Source organism: Chiroxiphia lanceolata, chromosome 1 (genome assembly GCF_009829145.1).
Source record: "Chiroxiphia lanceolata isolate bChiLan1 chromosome 1, bChiLan1.pri, whole genome shotgun sequence".
NCBI classification, from domain to species: domain Eukaryota; kingdom Metazoa; phylum Chordata; class Aves; order Passeriformes; family Pipridae; genus Chiroxiphia; species Chiroxiphia lanceolata.
In genome coordinates, this window is record NC_045637.1 from 147,671,766 (window position 1) to 147,697,756 (window position 25,991).

Consider the following 25,991-nt stretch of genomic DNA (forward strand, 5'->3'; position numbering starts at 1 on the left):
TGCCATGTTAGTAATGCTTTCCTGGAAACATGTATGCTGGATCACAGGTGCCACTTCCAGTGACACCAGGATGACAGTGGGGTTTTTTACATTTAACTTTGTGAATAATTTTAGAAAACTACTAAAAACCCCTACCAAGTGCAAGATAGTTGATTCTGACCTCTTTTCTTGAGATACAATAGACCAGTGGAATTAGCCTCCATTTATGTTGATATAATGTGTTCAGAAAACAATTGATGGTGACCAAATTGAGCTTGCCAAGGGCCTCTCTTTAGTTTATAAATTAAGATAGGCAATATTTGAAAGTAGAGATTTTTTATTACACATGTCAGTATGGCTAAAAAGCACAAGAAAACCTTTTACACTGACAAGTTTTTCTCCTGTACGTATGTTACAAGATCCTTCTTAGGCTCCAGACCCTTTGAACTAGGCACACAAGCACAAGTCCCTTTTACCATCACTTATCCTCAACCACTTTCATTTCCATCCTTTGCACAGCTGTGGAAGAACCCCATGCTATGATGCTGATGTAAAAGTAGAGGCTGAGAGATGCCACCATAATAAAAATGGTAAAATAATCTGGTATATAAAGCCCTTTTCTAGAAGTTTTAAGTTCAAGCTGTACACCAAGCGACAACGTATGAACTTATAAAAATCAAGTTTTATTGACATATTTTAGGTACAATAAACATATTTACATGTTCACATTTTAAACACGGAATCACATGTTAAAATAAAAGCTTGTACACGAGATCATCTTTGTGTTTCCATTTTTACACTCATTGAAATAGGTATGACAGAAAGATCTCTTATGCAAGCGGAGGATTTGGTAAAGTTCAGTATTACACTCAAGAAATCAGCAGTCAACACCTTGTGCAGATGATGCCGTAGAAAACATGAGGCAGACGCACTCCCAGTGGAGTCAGTATGATAGAGTCGGGCTGCTGAATTTATATCCTGAACTGCCAATGAACAAACTCTGCAATCCAGATTAGAGCAGTACATTTGAAATGACTCTCAAAACACCCAAATATATATACACTGCTTAAGACTTTACAGGTTAGGAAGGATCACATTCAGTAATAGTAATAGGAGGTAGAATCGTGTCGACAGTGTTCGTATTTCTACGTGGCAATAAGAAAAAGTGCTATTACTATCACTGAATTCAAGAACTAGAATTCCTGGAAAAGTGAAAAGGATAAAAGAGTTGTTAATCCTGTTACCCTGGCTTGTCACAAACGCTAAAGCATGTAAACAACATGTTTAAATTCTCCAACACGGGTAAAACTGCAAAGCAAAACTGTTAAGTGATGCTTCTCGAAGGCTTTGGGATGGGCAGCATCTCCTAAGACGTGATACCTGTACAAAAGCAACCTCAACTTCATACACCAAAGTCTGGAAAGGAAAGTACAGAGTGATGGGCTTTCAGGGTAGGAGATCTAGGCTTCAGGAACACTAAAAGCACTGAAAGAATAGAAAAGAGAGCGAAAGATCAAATGCAATGCACTTGGACAGGAAAACATCCAGAGAGATGAACAGAGTGAAAAGAGCAGGAGTAAGAACAGAGTGAAAGAGTAAGGATACAAATATCCTTGAGGGAATGGAAAAATGGGGGAAAATGAGATGGAAATGAAGTACAGCATAGGGTAGAGGCAAAGGGTACCACAGGAAAAAAGAAAGTTGACTTATTCCAAGGGAACTTTTATCAGTAAAATTGTATGCAACGGTACAGAAGATCAGCTGTGAATAAATGTGTGTTAGCATCTTGTCTTTGCTGTAAGTGAAAATCTCTGTTCATTAGAAGTTAAACTGTTGAAAGACGCTTCATCATCTGAAAAAGAAAACCTGCAAACAAATGGTTTTGTTATTCTAGAAAAAGTAGTAAAACTCTAAGGGTTTCCAAACTCAGTCCGAGGGACACTAGGAAAAAAATACAGTGCATATTAAAAACCATTAGATGCACAAAAAGAAAATCCTGAACAAACATAACATTAATACAGCAGTGTTTGAAACTGATCTTCCAAGTGACTACACACATTGCAATGCAGCTACATTTAACTGTACATAGGTTCTTTTACAAAAATATTTGTAATCTGCAATATTGTTTAAAATTTAGATGGCAAAAGTCACTTAACCCAAGTGCTGTTACATTAATAAAAGCCATGTAACCTGTTGAAAAAGTGTTTGTATAAAGCCCATTTCCAGTTAGTTAGAAAAATCAGTGCATCCAACCAAGAAAGGAGAGAGCAACACAGGCACCTAAAAGACCCCATGCGATTAACTTTCCCCTTGAGGTTTTCTTTAGTGCAAAAAGGACCACACTTTCCACCAACATATGCAGAGAAGTAGAAAATGGAGAGTTTTGTTTTCTTTTTTTTTTTTTAATTAAAAACCCCAACCCTGCCAAAAGCAGCATTATAAAGACCAAAATGATCCTTCCCAACCATATTATACCAGAAGTTGGCATACGCAGGGATCCAATATGAATCTGTTTTTGTACACAAGACCCTGTGCTCATGTGGATAATAAGTCATCTCTATGATTAAAAACCAGGTTACAAAAAAACCTTACAGAAAATCCTTAGGATTTGATACTAATTGAAAGTAAAATACTTTCAAATATTATGTTTATGAATTAATTAGAGGATGAGGTATTATTTAAGGTAACATTGAAACAAAAGCCCTATGTTACCCTAAATGACCTTTATAATATAGCTAACTTTCTGCAATCCATTCAGGATTTGTTTCCTTTACATTTAATTTCTCATCAAACATGCTGCTAAAAAAAAAAAAAATAAAAGCACAAAAAAAATGCATTTAAAAAGAAAGGTTTTGTGTGTCTCCGAACAAAAATGTGTTTTTGACAGCAAACAGGTGAAGCCAGATTTCTATTTTCGAGTATCATGACTCGAGTATCACAGACACAGTACTACAGGAAGGACAAGCACAACACAATACTATGCCAGAGAACTAATCTAGGGTATCTCTCATGTAGACAAGACAAAAAAAAACCCAAATCAAAACAAAACAAAACAAAAAAACAAACAAAAAAAAAAACCAAAAAAAGAAACCCCTCAGTCTCCCACCCACCCTCTCGCCCCAGCTACAAGGGCAACACACCCACACACACATACAGACATGCAGTTACTGTGTGTAGTGACAGGAAGTGCCTACAGCAGCTTCCAAGAAAATTGCATAATTTCAAGATAAACAGACAAAGGGTACCATATTTAAAAAAAAAAGGATAAAAAAATTCAGCACCAAGTAAAAGTTTTTTTCTTATACCAAGTAGCTAATGCTAAGAAAAAACTTGAAGATACCACCCCCCAAGGTTATTCTGAAATAACCTTTAATTCTCATCTATATTCTTCCAGTGGAAGCCTAACATGGAAGAATTAAAAGGCTCAGTCTGCTTGGTACTTTAATGGCTAGAAGGACTTTCTTACAGAAATTTGGAAATCCGAAGTGAATCTTCAGATTAAAACTAGGGGAATAAACTAGGTATCTGAAGATATCATACAGAGTGGGTGCTCGTATTTACCCTTCTATCCCAAAGTCATCCTGGAGATACATGTGGGCTGAGAGCAGCATCCCTGCCTAAATTTATTCTCTGCCACTGCTCAGAGATGAACGTTTGCGTGGCAGCTTCCCTGGCTATGAAGATGCTACAGACCTGCCCTCCTCCTTCTCCTCCTCCTCCTGGCCCAGCACCACTGACCCCGAGCGTTGCCAACACTGCACATCCTTCCATCACACAGCACATGTGCCTCACCAATATTGAGATGAACGTGCTACATGACCAACCAGAATTACGTGCAAAACCAAAATATCCCAAACTTTTGAGAACAACATTACACGACAGACCTAATTTGTACCTGTACAGCACAATGGAACAAACCTACAAACCCCAGGCCTTGGTCTGACAGTGCACTGTATTTCCCCTCAAAAGTTAAAGGACAGAGTTGTCTTAGGGGTTTTTTTTTAATAAAACAGAAGTAGAACATTCTACTAATATACCACAGGTCATATGGGTAATCCAATCTTTTAGTCAAGGCAAAATATGATTAGTTATAAAGTGAATTTTCCAGTGCTACAAGACGGAAACAAAATAATTTGGGGAAAAAACCAAACCGGCTTCATATAACCACCTGTTGGAGTTGCCTATTAAAATAATTATAAAATTATGCTAATAAAAACTGAACAAATAATACACAGATCAGGATATATGTATTGACTTACTATCATCTTTATAAAAATTTGAAGATATACACAAAAACACATCAACATTTATGGAACTGTATCCATTTAACTTGGATAAGACAACACAAAAAAACTAACAGATAGCTAAGATGTGGTTGACTGTAAGCACTTTGAGTAACATTTTAATTTTAAAAGGTCAATATTTACATACTACATTAAATGCCTTTTTTTCTTTCCATTTTGCATCATATTGTGAGTTCATGATAAAGAAAGAACAAGATAATGGTTGCAACAGATCTTCCAAGAAAGTTAACTTAAGATGTTCAGATTTATCTATGTGCTGGAAGAGAACACGGCAAGAACACTTCTGTCTAGCTTTACCTCTACTTTCTTTGAGTTTTTTTTGGGAGGAGACAACAAATGGATCTAAAAGAGCTGTATCATCCAAACTGATCAATGTCAAGAGATCCAGTTTTAACTCAGGATTTGAGAACTAAGAGAACACAAACATTTTAACAAATGACTCACCTAATTGCTACTTTTTGAGTTTTTTTAAGATTTTAGAGAGACACAGTGACAGCAGAGGGTGTGATTATGTATGTATGTGTATAATAGAACAAATACAGACATACATACATATAGTATGTTTACATACAGTAAATATCCAGGTACTGCAGTAAGCAGCTAAATTAAACCCCAGCAATCCACCCATACCCTGCCTATGCACAAGCAGTAATCTACTACAACTGCTGTTAGAGAGGATGCATCTAGACATTAAACAGGCATTGCTTACGTCACTCCTACATTTAAATAGATCTGAGGCCATTTCATGTCTTTATTCCAAAGCCACACATTTGTCTCAAAAAAAGAATTAAAAAAAATATAAAACCCCGCTGAATAAAAATTTTTAAAACTTAAGTTGGCTGAACCTCAACCTCTTTGGGATGGATTCAAAACCCAAAGCAGGAGCGTTTCTCCAAACTTCTTTGACTTTTGAATCAAACCCATATTCTTAGGCTCCAAGAAACCCTCTAACCCCAATAACATTTGCTTCTGACAGGACAGCTGATCAACTGCAGATGTTCCTACTGCTGAACTCAGCTGCTGGCCTGTCTGACATTTGCATCTAGCCCAGATTTCCAGGCACGCACTACTATCACTCCACTTCGAGATGTCTTCCCATTCTTCTCATTGCAGAGAAGCTGTTCCCTAACAGTGTAACTGTTTAATGACTTGTTTTAAAGAAAAGCATTTACTTCTTAAGAATAAAAATTACATAACCTGGGGAGGCAGTGTAGGGTCCTAGAGCTGATGGTGTGAGGAGTTAAACAGCTTGGGGCTTGCAGGTCTTCGGGGTCGGGTCCCACCCGGCACTTCCTGCCTGCAGCTCATGCTCTGTCCTGGGCTTGTGCCTACCCTGAAGCACTAATAGCACTTTTTGTGTAGTAGCTGTGGTGGCTGTTATTAAGCATTATGCATAAACGGGGAAAGATGCAGCTGGGTGCAAACCTCACTTTCATGAAAATTTCCCATCATATTACTGTGTCTCATTATTAAGTTGTAAATGGACTTAGGGTATTCTCTCAATCGTTTTCCCCAGCACAGTATTTCCAAAGTATCATGTTATTACAATGAACAGAGAGCGGGTTTACCTAGAAGACTTTTGACAATAGTTATTCAATCATTATTTTTGGTAACTTATACTTAATTGAAAATCTGGACCAAAAGTGCAAGAAAGCCAATCAGGCATTTGTGATTTCGTTACCACTAACTCAAAAAAAATTTTTAAAAAAATTAAAATCTACAGTACTATAAATTTGCTTAGCTCAAACTTTTCCACCTGGCACATCTATTTTGGACCCCATTCATAGCTCTTTCTTTACATACCAACAGTGTTCTTCTGTGGTCACTCAGGTAACAAACCTACAAGGTTTCTGTAAGTGCCCCCCCTTCAAATAGTAGGTGGAGTGCTTAAGAGTATTCTTAAAATAAAGCATGAAGCAAAAGCTCATGGTCTAAAAACTAAGGAAATGTTCATAAAAACTGGAATCCAATATAAAGATGACATTTTAATAAGTTTATTCAGAAGTAACTGAAAAAATTGTTCCTTTGGCAACACCATCTAGATGGTTCTAACCAAAAGGAAACATTATGAATTTCACTTTGAGTAAAATAAAAGCTTCTTAATGTTTGCAAAGAATTTTTGGGATCTGACATGTTCATCAGAGATTTACAATGTCCTTATAGTCCTACATGTATCGGGAACAGCACATCAAAACAAGTCCTTTCAGTTATGGGTTTCTTATGGTTCAGCATCAATCACAAAATAAATCTCAAACAAAAAAACTAATCAAAATAAAGCATAAGGCAACCATGACACACTAGCCCAAAAGAACTATCAGGAATGCACCACTCCTCCTACGTAACATTTTTGGAGTGACCCACCAAATACTTCTTTTTCCTTGTTATCCGAAACAACCTAATTACACCCTGGAGTTCACTACCCCACGACGCTGCTGAAGGGTGAAGATCCCTGTTTCTAAAAACCAAGGGAAAATACAGCAGTGTAATTCCTACACAGGGTTTTATGGAATAACTGGATTTGGAAAGAGAAGATGGAAGTCTATGTTGGAATAGAAAAATGCAAAGACAGACTTATTTACAAAGATTGAAACTACAATTTTCCAGTGTCACCTCCAAAGCTTCTCAGCAAACTGCTATTCAGTGAAACAGACCACGTTCAAATCTATGCAAGAATACCTTCTGTGCTCTCAGATATACAATGCAACTAAATGTGTTTTGTTTAGAAAAATGAGTTTTCATTCAAATACCTTGCACTGAAGATAAGAGCAACCATTATCAAATATTCTTTGCTATGAAGAAAGTTTTTCAATCTTTCGCTGTAAACGTTCTCTCTCAAGTCACTGTGGTCACACAGTAGGATCTTGAAGAACAGTGTCTACATGCATTGAAAGCATTTTGAAAAAAAAAATTAATCTCTAACTCCATGTGGTTACAACAGAATGTGATGAAACCGAACAGAAATTCCACCTTTGCAGATCCTCTCAAACCCATCTCTTCTGGAGGACATCTCCGTGCTTTCTGTAGTTCAGCAGAGCAACCAAAGACTAAGTTGAAAGGTTGCACAACCCGGTGGTTTTACCACTGTGTCTCATGTAGCTCCACAGAACGGCTCAGTGGGTGCTGGGGCTTCTCTCAGCAGATATCACTCAACAATCAGTGCCACATTTATGTGGGACAGATCTATCATGTGCCTGTTAAAAGGTTAGAGAAAGTTAAAAACACCGTACTCAAACCGATTCTGGGAGTGGAGAACAGGCAAGGAGGTTTCTCTGAACGTCACTAATAAATAGATGCTTCACTGGATTAATGAAACATTGAGCAGAGGAGACTGATTTTATCTTTTGAAGGGAGGGAAGGAACTGAGGCGGCAGCAGCGCTTAATTATTTACCTGTGGAATTTCTGTTGAAATGCTAAAGCATGTGCTGGCTCCTTAAATTTTGCTATGGCTTTCCGTTGTTGAGGAAGCATCTGTAAACTCTGCAGAGACAAAAACCCAAAAAGATAATAAAATAACCACTTATTTTGCACCAAACCAACTGAAATTTTGTCATATTTCTTTTTTTCAGAAACATATTTCAATTCTTTTATTGGTCCCCACGGAATGGAAAGAGACTTCTGAGACTGCAGTCAGGACCCCAGCTGAAAGTCTTTGAGCTGGTGCATTAAGGAACTGTACCAACTGGAAAACCCAGACTATCACTCATTATGCAAAGGTCACAGCTCTTCATTCAATCCATACAGATGAACCAAACCCCAGAGCCAAACGCCCACCAAGGCAGAAATGTTAACTGGTCAGAGCTCAACTTCCCCCACAAGCACCTGGAGTCATTTACCTGATGTACACTAAAGGATCAGGGCTTTCCATGCGTTGAACAGGGCAGAAACAGGAAAAAGTGGTAGGTTTTGATCTCTCGACTGCATTATCCTCACACTGTTTTAACAAAATAAGTGGCCAGCTTTTGACAGACACCACCACAAAACCTCAATCAAATGGATTAGGTCACCACTTCCAAGTCCTCCTAGAAGAGGGAAATCATGCAACACACATCTACCCAGGCAAGTCCATCTGATATGTGCTTCTCATGCTATGAGAGCAGCATTTCACAATGCTCTATGACAAAACCCCATATGTAGTACTGAGGTCTCCAAAACTACAGCACACCTCAGCGAGGGCTCGGGAGAACTCATGTCCCTGCTCCCTGCTGCAGCAGGAACTCTGGGCCAAGATGATTCCAGAGAGCAGTCCTGGAGCCTTGGTAATAAGAAGTCATCACACTTACTAAGATTAAAGTTGATGTTTTGAGTTAGCACTTTAGTTAGAGTAATTTTCAAAAAGACACTTCAGAAATTCGAGAAGATGAAGCTTAACACATTAAGTAGGTACACACCCAACAACCAATGAGAACATCCAGCAAATATTCAGCATCACAGAATACTCAGGATGGAAAAACTGTGATCCTCAAATCCCACTGCCTGTGAACACAAGCCACAGAGATTTCACAGTAACTTGGTTAAAACACATCTGAAGGCTTCAATAGTAATTTCAAAGTTCCATGCCACAGTGATTCCAGTATGTCACAGAACATTTTGGCTGTTTAATGGCCTATGCTATGGCCCATTAAAGACAATTGTTCTGATTCAGCTTTCAGTTGTTCTTACGGCTTTGGATGCAGAATAAAGAAGTACTAACATTCGACTTTTCTGTGTTTGAGCTTCTACATAAAGTCAATACAGTTTTATGCTGAGCTTTATATAAATTTATATATGGACACACACATAAATGCATGTATACAGCCACGTTGAAACTTTTCTATATCATAACCTCTTGATGGTTAGGTATGAACCTAATTCTCTGCTCCTGCATCTCGCCTGGAACTCAGCAGCATCCCCCAATTTGGATGATTCCAGCACTGATGGTCAGTCTCCAGGATTTTGAACTTTACCTGCAAAAATTCTATATCATCATCATCTAGATTGCTAAAAAAGTACCACAGATCTTCAGACAAACAATTATTGATTGGGAAACAACATACAACCCCACTTGTTGACACATTTTAAGGGTGACATACTTTAAGCCCTCTCAATGAAAGAATTTTTAATCCAACTAATGTGTTCCCTGTTCATTCAATCTAATGCAGCATTTTAAGCAAGATGTCAAATGGCTAGATGAAATTTGCTATTAAAATTGCCTATTTCTATCTTTTTTGAACAGGTAAGACTCTTTTGGTAAGATACTTAATTAACAAGAGCCCTGGTACCTGATAAGTCATATTTCTTTGTATCTAACCCTGACAATTCAGCTTAGCCACTTTCTATAACTTACCTATCTGTGATTCTGAAGTAATTAATTTTGGCGTAGCTACCTTGCACCTTCTTGTAATTGACAGGGAACTTCCCTCTCTGCAGGAAAATCACAGATATTTAATATTTCCATCACTCCTGTGATTTCAAAGTGAAAGCTGAGTAAAAGTTAAAGGATTCAGCAAATCTAAAAAGCATCAGCAGGTTAATTTGCATAGTATAGTTTTTGGAAAGCTGCTATGATGAAAAGGTTTAGCTAAGTCACTGCAACTTCTCAGTTTCTGAGCTGGTAGAAATGGGATTTAGCTTTAAAAAATACCACTTGGCAGATAACTTTTTTTTTTTTTTAATCAGAAAGCTCTTGACACAGTTAAGCACATTTTACCAGCAAGAATACAGTCAGGCTGCAGGAAGCACCAGTGAAAGACCCTGGATAAAGCTCATTTCTCTTGGAGATTATCTGCTGGAGTGGGTGACAGAGGTGCTGAAGTTTGTGTTCTCCTCCCTTACTGATCTCACTTTTTTATGGTTTAAAGAACTGTATCTAACACACATCTTCCTGACACCACTTTTCTGGCTAGAAAAGCCTTTAAATAAAGGCTTTAAATAGAAAAGCCTTTAAATAAACCCTGTAAGAGTTGACAAAAAAAAAAGTATCTCTGAATTGCAGTTAAAAAGAAGTTGATACTTTTAATATGAGAAAAACCTGTTTGAATCACTGAAAGGATGAATAGTTCAGTGAACAGCTGGACAAGAAGAGCTGCAAAAGAACCCATGGACTTATCTTTCCAGCTGCACCCTGCATGTTCTGCTGTCACCTGCTTCTCTCCCCCCTCCACAACCACCTCCAGCCCTCCTGCTAATCCTCACCATAGCATCAGGTCTCACTCAACTACCACAGCAGATTTTCCCAATGCTTTTATGCTCCACAGCCCTGATGTGATCATCTGAAGAAAGCAAAGCTGTGTTTGGTGACTCTTCCCACAAGAACCGAGCTATTATTGCATTAATATTCTTGAGAAGCACAAAAGCAAAATTTGATTTTGCACTTTATACAGTCACGATAATAAATTATTGAAAAGCTTCTCAGTAATTAGCATATAAAAATTTGAGTAGAGGAAGACATTCTGGTACAGCACAGACTCATTAACAAAATTAGGCAAAGTATCTAAATATTATTATAGATAACTTATTTATACTTTCTTATGAATTAATAAGTTTATTGACTGACTAGTTTGGGTACTATGTTCTTACACTGTATTACTGCCTCATTTTCCAGAGCAAAAAAAAAAAAAAGGCATCTTTATCAAATTTAGTTTCACTGGTCAATACAGACAACTACGGAAACCAAAAAATAACCTATCTGATGCTTCACTGAACTGCCTAAACATCACCCACAATATATTCAGCCCAGGGTAAGGCAGTAACTTCTAGCATCAGCATCTTCTCAACTGCTGTAGTTACACATGCCTATACTTAAGACCAGAGTTAAGGACTGCAAAACAAAGGATAAACTACGAGTACACAAACACTATTTCTGCATTTGGAAACTGTCTGAAAAATTTTAATTTAAATTGTTTTAATACAAATTCTCAGCCTTCACTGCACTCAAACTATGATAGCAAAAATGATGCAGAATCACTTTATGTTTGTTTGGGTTTATGATCTGAATTGGATATTACTCTGTGACCTAAAGATTTTGAAAGGCCAGTCAGGGGAGGCAGGGAACAACCAGCCAGGCAGCCTCTGGATACCAGCGGGTTCTACCCATCATCACTTGACCTCTCCTTTAATGGGAAGACACTCACTTTTCCTCCACAGGAGACTTCCCTGTTGCCACACTGTGCTCCACTAGAATCTCCTTCTATCATGAATTCCTAAACTGAAATATCACACTCCTCCCAAACGTCACAGTTCTGAGAAAACAACTTCATTCACATCTTCTCTTTAAGTTGACCTACTCAGATGTTCACCAGAGGATGAAAACCCCTTCCTGGATCCACTCAACTGTAAAGGATTGACAATACATACAATAACTGCCAAGGGATTTCAAATGACTGGTTACTTTACAGATTTGGATGTACAGATCTACTGTGCAAGCACTTCCTGATAGCAACCTGAGATCAGAGGTATTCTGGGCAGGTTTCCATTTGACTCTGGAGAACAGAGATTAGATTCTGACATATTCCCAGCATTAAAAATAAAAAACTAGTTTGGGATGAAGAAGAGTATCTTATATGGAAGGGATTTAGGTAGCACAGAGCTCATGCCAATCTTGACTGTCTCCTTTTTCTGCTTCCTTAGAAACTGCCATGGGAAGATGCAGATCTTGGGTTGAATGGAAAATGCAGCAAAACCCAGTATTTCATAATCACTCATACCTTTGATTGAGAGTTTGCCTGTAAACTGTTTTAAAACATACTAATTAATTCGACAACTTAAAAAATAATCAGCAGCTCTGGCTTTTTCTGCAACTGAACTACTACCAGTGACTAAAGTATGAATATCATAAAAGGACCATTCCCTCTGCAGAGATTTCTTTAGGCCTGCAGATCTACACTGCACTGAAATTTCTCCTTTACACACACTCTGTAATTAAATCCACACTTGTACAATATTGAAATAGCTGGTATGATTTTGGCAGCACATTAATCTCTAACAAAGCTTTACTGTAAAACCCAGAGTCTTAAGACAAACAGCGGGACACTCATAAGTACCAAAGTGAGAGAATGCTTGCAAAAAGCAAACATCTTGGACACCAAACCTCTCATCAATAGATGCAGACACATTTTTATTATCCTTGCAGTCTCCTGACACCTGAAGCATCTTTCCTGGCAGTGACACTTCCCAGCCACTACCAGAGGCTGAGACAGAATGTGTCCATTTCATCCTCAGCTGACGCAACTGATCTCTCCCACCTTCTGTCCCTCCTTCCTGCTTTTTGGCAACTTTTGACTTCCTACTATCTGTCCTTAAAAGTGCTCAGTTTTCCATCTCTGTATGCAAGAGGAGATGAAGAGAAAGACATCTCTAGCTCCCATACTGCCCTACAGCAAGGCTGAACTGGACAGGTTCTTGTTAGAACTGCTCTCCTGTCTCCCCAGCCCCAAGGTTGGAGCAGGACTGCTCATGTCTTCTCCCACAGCTTCTGCAACAGCTGAAAATGTTTTCTCAGGCAGGAAGATGTCAGCCTGTGCACCTTGTGTGCTGTGCCTCATGGAGAACCCCCCTGCTGATCCGCAGGAGCCCTCGTGTTCTGGGCCTGTGCATCCACGTGTGCTTGCCATTTCCACTGATACCTCTTTAAACTGAAAACAAATCCAGCAATTTGGAATGCAGTGTCAGTGCAGAGAGCTGCCTTTACCCCAGCTGAGCACTAGGTAGCACTGTCACCCTAAGAAAGCAGAGCAAAGCGCATCAGCATTGCACTTGCTTTTCCTTTCTGAGATCACAAATGGCTAAGTAACCAGAGGAAACCCCATGTTTGTAAACTACTACAAGTACAGCAACAATTCCAACATTCTCATCACCTCTGATATACAACGTTTTGTATACAGTTTTTTCCTCTTTTTTTTTTTTCAGCATCAGAATTTATTACCTTAAGTCTTCACAAAGCAATACTGAGATTTTGCACTGATGTTTTATGTTTGCAACCATTTGATGCATGAAAACATGATTAAAGATGATGACGAAACACCTGCACAGAACCATACTTCAGTAGTCAAATTACCTGGAGACCTAGCAAATGGTCCAGTCTACCTGCAACACCTTGAAAAAAGCCAATTCATCTGAAGGTAGCAATAACTAGCTGAACACGAGCTTCTTTAGACAGTATAAACGTTAAACCCGGATTCAAGAGCACAAAAAAAAATAAAAATACAAGCGCTGTTTTTCATGACCTTTGCAACTTATTAGTAATCTGCTTTATCAAATGGTTCTGGATGGATATGTACTAAATGTCACTGTTCCAGTACAGCCCTCAGGAGACTCCATTTTGGTGATGTGCTCAGAAATCTTCTGTACTTTCCACCACTTTGGAATAGATAATTTTATTTATAACATGTAATTATTTTAGATTCAGTACTCAAGTTTTACTGCAGATACATTATTTGTTTCTGAAAGCTTACCCTCTCAAAAAAGAGTCTGACAGCAAACTGTACACTGAAAGGAGGCACTTGTTCTGCTAATTTCATCATGTTGGAGCTGTAAAATGGAGCTATGATGAAAGACATGTTCCTGGAACCCCAAAGATTTTCTTCTATTCAGTGTCTTGAGAATATTAATGGTATTTTTTTCTCCTATATTAATATCAAAGCAGCTTTAGTGAAGCAGGGATAAGAATTAGAGTCTTCAGTGATTAGGCAGTAGAGGGTATTTCAAAGGTTATATATGGGAAAAGATAATTTTCTTCATTTCTAGAGCATGGAAGAGAAAAATGGTGAATTTCCAACTTCAAGTCTAAGTCTCCTCCATCTTCTCTTATGCTACACCCAAACCCTGACCTCAACCTCAATGCAAGCTGATGGCAAAGTTTGGAGCACTGAACATTATAAATCAAGGGAAGTTTTTAGCTTCCCTTCCCAAGGTTTATACATGGTAGTTGTACCTTGAGAATGATACTGACATGAAAAAGTTAAAAATAAAAACGCAGTACTTTTGTACCCAGAAAAGCAAAGTAATCTCTTCCTTCTCATTCACTTCATTGATAAATTATAGACTTATTTGTGGAAAAAGTTAAAACTTTCTGTTACGCCAGCAAGGATTCACCTACCACGAAAACACATGCAGGATAAACACATTGTAACAAATATCTGGATATGTGGAAACAGAAGCTGGTGTGGGATCAATTACTCTAGAGATGCCCCAGTATGGAAGGTGAAGATTAAGCAGAGGTCCTCTACCAGGTGGGACAAGAGCTCATGATCTATTCTTCTTGTCAAAGAGCAGAGAGATCCTTGGGAAGTACTTCTTCCCCTTCTCTGGGAGCTATGCCTCAGTGCAGGCATTCCCACGGTCATGTCTTGACTGCAGCAGAAGTTGATACACGGGATATTTGGATTTCTGAGCTGTGTTTGGACATCGCTTTCAAGCAAGATGCTTGTTTAAACATTAGAAGTGTATGACCTACAGTTTGTGAATCTTTACCTTTAACCAGGGATTTGGGTGTTGGACAGTTGATATGTGTCATTTCAAGATACAATGCAGGCATGAAAACAACTCCTTAAGTTCTGATTCAGATTTAAATTTCCTTTACAACTGCAAAAAATAAGCGCATTTCCCTCAAAGACAAGTAAAACGAAAAATCCCCTCAAGAGCTCAGTTGATCAAGTAAAATTTTGCTGAATATAGTCAACAGCTAAACATAGGATATTCTACACCTTAAAGACTGAGTCAGACACAACCAACTCACCATTCCATCCTCTTACTATTTCTTCAGCTCCATCAGAACACCAGCTAAAAACCTGGGCACCTTGCCTAATTTCTAAAAAAGCAGCTAGAATTTCACCTTGCTGTTTTCGCACAATAGCCATCTCCCCAAATCCCTCCTATTTCAGTTCATCAAGCTGCAACACTTCACCTCAGAAGATCAGAGCTCTGCACTACCCAAGATCTCTTTTCTCTGGTTGTGGCCACGACCTGCCCTTCCATTCACTACTGGGCTCTCTCCAGTAGCTCACTCCTGCACTCCTCGTTGCAAAGTCACTTACATGAAACACATTTTGAAGGAAGAATGAGGAAATAACCAAGCAGAGTATCCCTTCGCTGTCAGAGCCTCCCGACCATTGCCAGTCGCAGGGGATTTCGTACAGCACTGAGCACAAACACTTAGAACATTTACTTACAGCCACAAGAAAGTCCACTCATGCACTTCAGGATGTTGACCTCTTTGAAAATCTAGCACCATCTGTGTAAAAATGGTTGTTGTGAACAGCAACAATGCAGGTTTTCAATCATTCTGTTTTCTGTTCTTGTCCTCCAAGTCACTGAAAGCTGCTGCTGCCTCTTCCTCATTCGCTGCATTAACACTTTTGTGGTGCCACTTCTCATTGTATCGTAAAAAAACAAACCTAAAGCTAAATATGGCATATGGTAGAACCAGTCTCATATTCTTCCCTACAAAAGGATCACTTCTCTCCTGCATATCTCACCATCCACACCTGTGAAACATCATTCAGTCTCGAACGTGACTGGAAAGTTCTAGCCTTCTACACATCACACTTGAAATTCAACTGCAGATTTAGCATAAAATCATTCTGCATCATTAGCTAAATTCAAGCTTCTCTTTCAAGTACTACTTCCAGATCTCTGATAAGGTGAAAACAGACGATAATTCAGAAAGCATAATTTCCAAAGGTACAGTTGATGATGGTGCAAGAATGAAAGTTCTGTAGGGCACGGGTATGTATCAAATCCCACTAGAAAATCAGTTATAGTTTTTTCTCCTATAAATACACCTTTCTAAAGTGGTCTGCAACATTGAATTGAGAGACCAGAGTTTGGAGTCTGCTATGAAAAAGCAAGTCCCGAATAAATTTTTTAGTACGTTCTCAATAACTTCTCTCTACTGCGAGTATTTCCTTGCAGGGATTCTATTAATCTCCTTCTAATATTCTCATGCAAGATTCAGTGAGTAAACACTGAATAAATGTGCTTTGGAACTGTATGACTAATTTCCTAGAGTACTACAGAACACGAAGGCACAAAGTATTTTCACTGTGAGAGTAGTTTTGCTTTCCCAAACAAATTAAACCTCTCTGAATTGACGATGTAAATAATTCAGCATTATTCTGTTTACTAAATTGGGAAGAAGTGAGGCAGAGTGTTCATCTTTAGGAGAGCAGTGTGTTTTGAAACAGAGAGATGATCCCCCTAATAGCGAAGTCTCACAGAACAGGCTCCAATTCATTTATTGTATTTGTCTGAAAAATGTTGATCCTGTCAAAAGGAGCACTCAAAACTGGGAAAAAAAATTCTCATCGTTGTGTTTCATTATTCATTGACTGATATTTTCAAATGTAGTAACAATAAATCAGACAGGGCCTCCTAAGCCCTTCACTATTTTGAAAACCACCTGCTTTCCATAAGTCATTTAACTGAACATCAGTTCCAGGAGGCAGTTTACGAACAGAAGCTGCACAGCAGATACACCAGTGTGTGTGTGTCATAACCTTGCTCACAGGCCCCTCCTAAAGAGAAACTTCTAAAATAATGAAGGATCAATAAAATGCTCCAAAGAAGACTGTGTTTTCATCTGAAAAAGCATATGGTGCTACACAGTATAAAATGTCCACTGGGTAGTGGTCATTAAGTGCTTGTACCCCAGGACTGCGATGACAGGAAAAGGTAAATGTCAAAACAGAGAGTAGGTGCAAGCCAACAATATAAACACAAATAGCAACCAAAAATACATTTGCTTTGATATGATCATCTGGCTTTAAAAACCTCACAGCATGGACAGGTTTGTAGTGTTTAAGAAAATGTCAGATAGCACAGGAACTCCACAATGAAGGAGAATTTTGCAGCAGGAATGTGATGGTTAGCAAAATCCTCCCGTGCCTCCCGTGCCGCAATATCATCGCGTGCCTGTCTTTGCTACCAGGTGTAGCGCGTGTGGGTGGGGGGTGCCTTCAAACATAAATTACCAATAAACACGCATTGTATTTAGTGTCAGGGAATTAATTGAGCTTTCCGGAATGAAAGCCTTTTGGCACAAAAATGATAAACCGAGGTTGACCTACCTGAATGGGTCCCACTGACATCAGCAGGTTTTTCAGTTGGACATCAGTAGTTGATGAAGAAAGCCCTTCAACTGACACAATACAGGGCTGAGGTTTGCACTCCACCACTCGCAGGTTCTGTTTATTTGGCATCAAGCGTCCTCGGCCCATCTGGCCTGCTACTCCTCTGCCTCTGCCGTGCATAATGACCTGCCAACAACAAAAGTAACAGTATTTTGATTTACTTACCTAATGATTCTGCTTACTGCATTTGACAGAGGATACAAAAGTTGGCGATTTACTTAAAAACTTGATTAAAGTACACACTGATTTTAAACAGTTTGTTGCTGTTCACTGATTTGAAAGGCCACTTATTAACATATTCATCCACTGCTTATACAAACCTCTTTTAGAAGGGCAGCAAATATATGGAGTTATATATATTGTATTCAGGCTAAAAGCCTCAGATCTAGCTCGGACTGATCAACTAAGCAGTGGAAGATCTCGGACAAAAGCATATAACCTAGTTTTCAACACTGATCACATCAGCAGCATGTGTTCAGCTCCCATATTTTGAGTCTGGACAACAAAAACAAGTTGATCCCTCTCCTTTTTCTCTTCTCAACCCACAGGTAAATTTAATGTACTCACAAGATCAGCAAACTGCTTCAAGCACCTCCAGTCTGTACTGCTACTAACTCTTGGTCTGTTCTAAGAATGGAAAAATGGCTAAATAAAACAACTTTTTCCAAAGCTCCCCTCCCCCAAATCCTGTAGGATCTGGCACCACAGCATACTCTGGAGCAGGAAATGTACGGATTTAATTCTTGCAAATTAAATATTGAACAGTTGGAGAGAGGAAAAATAACAATGAAACAAGAGCAACAAACATTACACAGAGTTAACATTTAACATTGAGTCAACACAACACAGTTTCCCACTTGGAAAGCCTATGAAGGGTAACAACTTTTCACATTCTTCTGCATCAGCAAGGAAACATTATCCTTACATGAAGCAGGAAGATTATGGCCAACAGTTCAAAACCAAGAACTAAAGGCCAAAATACCAGCTATGTTCAAGGCATGTGCCAGCTTGCAAATGCAGAGAAGGCACATGCTGCTGCCGCCCTGACCCTTCCCTGCCTCCTCCCAGTGCACAATCAGTGCAAAACATCAAGTTACGAGATCACCAACTATTTTGAGTGACACCAACTTCGGGGATTCAGCAAAGAGCATCCTGAAATAGTCGCTGTGTGCTCCCTACATATGCAGGAAACAGCCAGAATAAAAGCTTAAACATGACTTCAAAAAACCTCTTGGTTTTAAAGCCAGAAAGTATGTTGCATACCACCTCCTACTGTAGCTATCTCGGGACACATGTATTTCCCCAGGGAGTGCTGTGCTGGCCAGAACCTCAGCAGATGAAGAAACCTGCAGGCATCACCAGTCTGTGCTGGGTACAAACAAGTCTCTCCAGATTAAAAGCTTTATATGCAATTATGCATCTCCTGGGTCATGCAGCCCTGCACTACCAATTGACAAACAGAATGCTAGTTATTAAGAGCAACACAGCTACACAGTGAAACTTCCACAGCAATATGCATCTAAAAATCACCTTTTTAGTTTGATGGATTCCCTGGATGTTTTTGACTCCTTGAGGAGCTGGTGAATGGATCTGTGCCTGCTGCTGCTGTTGGTGCTGCTGCATTCCCTTTGTCAAAGTGACCTTCCGCACTGGCTGCTGTTTGGGCTCCGGGGGTTGTTGAGGCCGCTGGGTCTGGCCCTCTGGGTGAAAAAAGCCAGCATCCTCTCCCCCCTGCTGAAATCAACAACACAACAGCGGCTCAGTGTCCAGGCACTGCACACCCTCACCCTGAGCAGCCTCCTGCCACATCCAGCTCACTCGGAGAGTATCCAGGGCTTTGCCTGCTAAAGCAAAGCGGTGGCCATGGCAGGCACGTGCAAGGGCTCAGCCTGGAAATTGCACTTCAGCCTAAAATAAATCCATGGTATCTGAAGAACAGTTTACTTTGTTTGGGCTTTATTATAATTACAATGTTCAATAATGTCTTTTTGTATACAAAATGGCAAGATGTTTTCACTTTTCTTTCCAAATCATTCTTCCTCCCAGGGTTACATGTGAACTATGGTGTGTGTTATTTATTACTTTTTTTTTTTTTAAATAGAGACATACATATTGCAGAAGAAGGAGCAAAGAACTGTGAATGCTGGAAGAATCGGGCAAATACTCTGCTCATCTTTAAAACTCCAACCTCTCTTCAGTTAAAACCTGGTATTTATTTTGAAGTGCATACTCATGCTGCCAGCTTCTATTACCAGCAGCTTTGTAAGCAGTCTCCTTCCTCAAACACTGTACTAGGAACAGTTCCTCAAGGGTTGGTTTGTTTTTTTTTTTAATTTGTCTCATAAACTTCTTATTATATTTATAATCACAAGCACAATGAAACACCATCTCAGTGCTTCTCTCATCCAATGTAGCTCTTTGTTACATCTCTCAGTGCAATCAAGCACATTATAACAGCAAAAGCTGAAAGCACTGAAATTATTCCCTTCCACTGCCTCTACCCCAACAGTTCAGTTTCTTCTACAAACAGGTGATTCTTGAATTTGTGTCTGGCTGTCCAGATCAGATCAATCACTGAAAAACAATTCATGGAACAAGAGATAGCAGAGCCTGACAAAACATCAGGTACTTTTGCATCTGTAAAGTGCATCATACTATTGCATGGTTTCAACAGCAGTATCTATACCTTGACTGGACTCCAACTTTAGAACTCAAATACTAGTGAACATTTTATCTACAGAGTGAAGGCTTTGCCTAAGTCCCAAACTAACTCCTGGTAACCCTGCAAAAGCTCTCAAATAAAAGGCTTATCTAGTGAAAAAAGTAAAATATTATGAAAGCATCTTTACTTACACAGGGTTTTTTCCCCCTTCCTTAACTATTCACAAGCCAAATCTACTTTGCATCTGTAACACACATCACAAACCAGAAGACTTCATACTGGCACATTTCTTGTGGATAAGGAGACAAAATACAGGGGTGCAGAAGGAACAGATTTATAGTCTAATAACAAGATTATCTTCATTGACAATACAAATCGTTACCTCTCAGCACTAAATAAAAGCAAAAGAAACACTTACTAAAAGGCACCAGTCACTAAGTCCCTTCACTATCATTTCGTAAGAAATAATCTGGTACAGGTGGTACATAGCACGGTCTCACGTTTTCAAGTTCACTACTTCACAATTCACACCCCTAAATCAAGGTCTCTGTATTGAAAAGTACATGAAGGCTACAACATCTCAAGAATTCAACCACACAAATCCCAGACAAATGAGCCTCACAGCTCCTTGCACCATCTACACTTCAAAAGCACAGTCTGCCATAGGGAAAATCCTGAACCTTGTCCTGGCTTCTGTCCATAGTGTCCAAAGTGAGAAAGCCATAGAAATCTGCACATCTTTCCCACCTCTAATGAAATACAGGGTGTTTTTCCCTGCTAAACTGGATGGCTCCACGTCTTCACAGAACATTTTGTATACAAACCTTGGAGAGCAGCGACTAGTGAGAAATTATAAAGCTTTCCCTTCTGAGTTTCTCTTCAATTACTATTCAAAAACATAAAAGCAAGAGCCCTCTTGAAAAATCCAAACATATACACAAAACCTTACCAGGAAACCAGCATTAAATCCTCCTCATTTTAGTATTAGTTTCAATATCAGCATCACCATAAGCTCTATGCCCTGATCAGATAATTTCTTTTATTCAACTCTACAGCAGTTGCAAGATGATGAAACTAAAAGGAATAAAAAATTCTAGGAGGAATTTAAACATTATAGCTGGGAGTTAAAAATATAATCTCTGCTAAATGCCTGCTGTGAAAACCATAAATATTTGCAACCATTTCTTTCCAAACCAAAAAGTGATCCCGGCACATTGGAAGAGCATCTGAGAGTAAAGCCCTCAGGTACAAAACACACTGAACATGCTCATTACTGAAACTTCAAAAGCAAACAATCATTTCACATAAAAGTCTAGGACAGCCAACAACCACCCAATATTTAACTACCAAGCTCAATTATCACCAAATAAAACTAAAACACAGAACTGTGTAACAGAGTCAAAGGTATCAGCACACAACTGGTTTGTACTGATAAAAAAAATCTGATGGGGTTTGTTCCCTGCTGGGGTCCCAAATACCACCTCTGGGCTTCACTGCTGACACGATGCTCCTGCAAAAGCCTGAAAAGGTAGAAAGATCTCCGAGTTTTTCAATGAATTAATGTATTTCAGAAATAAGAAAAACTTACACAAAACAATAAAGAAAGGGAATGGAACAAGATCTGCTTGTTCCTGCAACAAGAAGGAAGGAAAGGCAACTGGATCAACCCCTTTCTTTATACTACTGCTCTGAATATTTACTGGTTTTGAGATGACTTGAAGATGGGAAACAGAGATGAAACTGCAGCACTGCTTCTCAAGAGAGCCACTTGGTGCTCAAGGACTAAAAGAGCTCCCTCCAAATCAGCAAGACATTATTTTCTGTTGCAGGCAGCCTGGCCTCAACAGAAGACAAAACCTGGTGGTTTTCTTAAGAAAATAAAAATCAAATGTGACTGCCAGGTGACACATGCCTAATTAGCAAAATGACACAGCCTCGGAAGATGTATTTTAGCAGCAATTCCTTTTTCACTGGTTAAAGATGTGACAGTACAAGGACAAGCACTGAGCCAAAATGAGCAACCTCTGCAATACCATGTAGTGGCAAATCAGACCCACCACCACCATCATCATCCTTTAATCTTTGACGCAAGACAACCAGTGGCTTCTTCAGACACATCAGTGACAAACCAAGTCAAGCAAAACACCTGCAAAGAGCTTTTAACATCTGGACTTAAAGCTACAAAACCTCAGAGCATTACTGACAGGTCACATGCTCACGGAACATTAATATTTTGGAGGAAAGGACACACCATTGTAACGATGACTCTACATATGCTGACTCCTGATGTTCACTCATGAGCTACACAGTGAGCTGGCACCAACACAGCAAAACTACAGGCAAGCAGGTAAGTCCACTGCAGCTGTATTGCAGCACCTGCCCCAAACAACACCTAAATCACAGAAGCTAAATTGCTAGCAACTCTTCTGCTTAAAATGTCTCAGTTCTAGCTCGTCTGAAATCAACTTTTGCTTTTCCTAAAGACAATTTCTGTATTATTAATTTTTCATCAGCTTATAGCACTGCCCTCCCCACATTTAAATATACAGCAACAGAAGGAGGTATTAAAATTTTAAGCCTTTTCATGTCAAAATATATTTTTATCTGATTTCTTTCCTTTAGTATTTTGTGATGTACAGGGCAGCACTAAATTTTTCAGAGATGCATCTATTCATCATCATGGCCTGTCTCATATAATTTGATGCACAAAGTGCTGAAATCAGGTAGAATACCATAGTCCATCACAGATACCTGGGACTGATGGATACAAGCTCTGATTTTATAGTTCAAATTTCCTCTGAAGTCTTCTGCATAAAAGTGAATTTCTATTCTTCGTCTACAAACCAATAAAGGAAGAATTTTTTTTTTTATTGTCTACTCCTTACTTTCTATATTATAAATCATTCTGACCTTCAAGCTCTAAATTTCCAAGTTTTACAAAAGGTCTGCCTTCATAGAATATGCCAAGTTGGAAGGGACCCACAGGGATCATCTACTATATAGCCAGGAAAGAGTTTTCCTGAATGAAACTTTACCATTATTTAATTAATTCTGGAGGAATGAAAATGCCTTTTTTTTCAAGTTGCAGGAGTTCTGTTCACGGGACAGTATAAAACGTATTCAGCAAGATTGTTAGCAGTGCCAAAACAAGTTAATTTCAAATACTGTGTGTAAATAAAAAAATCTCAAAAGATGGAGGCAGATGGATTTGATCTACACGTGAATGTTTTTCAAACTTCTACTGTGTAAAAGTTTGCACAGTTTGACCTTCTGAAATTGGACTAAAAAAGAAAAAACGATGCCATTCAATGGCCATCAATAGTCAATGTTGTGTTTTGAGAAACATAGAATTCTGTCAAATATGAGATCACAAATTCTATAAGCAGAATTTTATGAGGGACTGCTTAAATTTAGCAAGCTGAAGCCCTCCACTCTATCACAATCATTATGACAGTTTTATGATGAAGATGAAGTTTATTTGCCACCAACATTAGCAGGACAAATTTATTTATAACAAATGCTTTAAAATGTACTGATAAAAATGCCTATTGATACTGTCAGAGCTGCTTGCAATTTGACAGATCAAATCTTATTTTCATTCTTAAACCCCATGAAGGAATGGTATCACCAACTTGCATTCTGTAGTGAGCAAATTGATTAATCCTCCTCTATAGAAATCTCAACTCTTGATTACACCTATCAGACGTTAAGCAGCATTATTCTAGAGTGACAACACTTGACAAATTCCCAAACCATTTTTCTCAGCCTTTGTGGCCCTGCTAGCTTGTATTAACCCTGATGAAAAATTAATTTTCCTTATCTTCTGCTAAACCCCAAAATCCAAATCCGCCAAACTGGCAACTCCTTCTGTAAAGGTATTATGAAAACCTCTAAAAGATTAATTGCATGTCTTCAGGTGACATTAAATTAATTTCTGTACTCGTGACAGACATTTGATACTCCGTACTGAGAGGACAGATAACATTGTCAGGATACACAGAAGGACAGTGGTGCAGTGTCCCAGGGCAGCCTCTTATGAATTCTCCTTTCGATAAGGCCATACTTCACTGTCATTGGCACTGTTAGTGATCTTGCAGCCCATAGACCTCACTGCACAGGTTTCTATTAACCACGACAATGCTGTGTCTATCCATGTAATCTTTGTAAAGCTAATTCAAAATCATCCAGTAGTAAAGGGATGCGCATGCTGGATAAAGGCACTTAAAGGGAATAAACTCTGGTTGATTTGTGTGAAAATAACACACAGAAGCAAAATGTTGTCATCTTTTCTTAGATGCATTATAAATCAAATTCTCTGTAGCACGAGGAAGACCTAAATCTTGCAGGGAAATCTCAGTCCAAAAATGTGCCATAATTGATGTCTTGTAAGAAAGGAGAAACCCCATATCTGTTACCAGTTTAAGACAATATTTCTAGAAATTAGTGCCTTTACAGTATCACAGTGGCTGGGGAAGCGAAGCATCCTTTAGGCTATTAAATTCATCTTCACTTTAAGGACTAGAGGAATGACTGTTCATCAGCTACATAGGTTTTCATATGTAAACTTGTATTTTACTGATAATTTTACTGATAATGATACTGTGACTGACTGTATTTAAAAAGACAGACATCTACACAGACAGCTGTGATCCCCATGTAATCAAGAGAAAGAAACAGCAAAGTAAAAACTATGTAGAACAAGACTGACTTTCATCTAATATATATAAGTATTTTCTCACTACAATTATCAGAAATATGTATTAAAGGTAAACCCCTAATAATGAGTTATTTCTCTGTGACTGGTGCTCCAAATGCTTTACCACTTTCATACACCTGGTTGACAGACTGGAGACCTGGGAATAGGAAGCCTAATCACTTGCCAAATATCCCACAACCCAGTGACATGACCAAGCACTGTTTCTGAACAGTTGACGATCTGTTTTTAATCTGTCAAGTGCCAATGAGAAACACCTGGAGACCTTTTTTTTTTTACAGGCCTTCTAAGACCTTTAAAAGTCTTTTTTTTTTTCTTACTCAAGTTCAAGAATAGCAATACTTAAGAAAGCTGCTCTCCCACCAGGGTACAATACACTATCAGTAGACAACTCACCATTAATAACTAGTTTAAGATATACTAATGGTCTAGTTTTGACTCAAAGTACACACAGAAATAAGCTACATCAGACTACAAAACTGATAAAAGAACCAAAGCATTCCCAGCTCACACCAGAAAAAAAGACACTTCTAGTGCTGGTCAGCAAATTATGGGTTATTGTTCCCAGCCTAAAATGTTTGCATGGGGCAAACTTAATTCAAACAAGAGCAACCAGACTATGCAATAAATAAATAAAATGCAGAAACAGTTCCCCTCCTGCGCTAAAGACACTGCTACGCTGCTTCAGTGAGCCATGATGAGTATCTTTTGTGCCTAATGGTGTATGAAGAATCAGAACAGCAAGAAGAAAATGTTTTGTAGAAAAAGCAGCTAATTCCATTTAATCCTATGTACTAACACAGTTCTTAACTGAAGTGTCTCCTCATCTGCCTGAGAGGAGAACTAAGGCAGGGAGAAGGACTGGCCAAAGAGAATCCCAGTCATACCCATGCTGCATGAAGTTTCACCAGGAGTGACAGAAACAGAGTTGATCAGTGTTGAATCATGACTATGTGTTTTTTAGTACAACCACCCACCAGCTCATTATGAAAAAAAAAATTGTGTCAAAGCTACAGCAAAGTCAAGGTTCTGGAATATATATGTACAATACTCTCTGACGACACCTTCATTTTTACATGCTCTTCACAAAACACGTTAATATAGACACACAATGTTTAGAGTAAACTTTCCTGGTTCACTTTTTGGTTGCCAGTCTGGGATATTTTTTGTACAGGGAATTTTAACAAAGACTGGACACAGAGAATCACCAAGAGAAAAAGCTCCTGTT

At 38.8% G+C, this 25,991-nt stretch overlaps 1 protein-coding gene across 7 annotated transcripts in view; it reads right to left on the reverse strand.

Moving 5' to 3' along the window:
- Nucleotides 1–641: 641 nt before the first annotated feature.
- RBM33 (RNA binding motif protein 33) overlaps nt 642–25,991 on the reverse strand; it is a 101,406-nt gene continuing 76,056 nt past the window's right edge. For 2 of the 7 annotated variants that reach the window (XM_032682022.1, XM_032682013.1), the window contains exons 16-19: nt 18,918–19,121; nt 17,325–17,513; nt 7,673–7,761; nt 642–7,474 (exon numbers count right to left, since the gene is read on the reverse strand). In XM_032682022.1, the coding sequence (XP_032537913.1) occupies nt 7,426–7,474; nt 7,673–7,761; nt 17,325–17,513; nt 18,918–19,121 (531 nt within the window). In that variant the 3' untranslated portion in view covers nt 642–7,425. The other 5 variants (XR_004355900.1, XR_004355902.1, XM_032682031.1 and 2 more) reach the window with 5 other exon arrangements.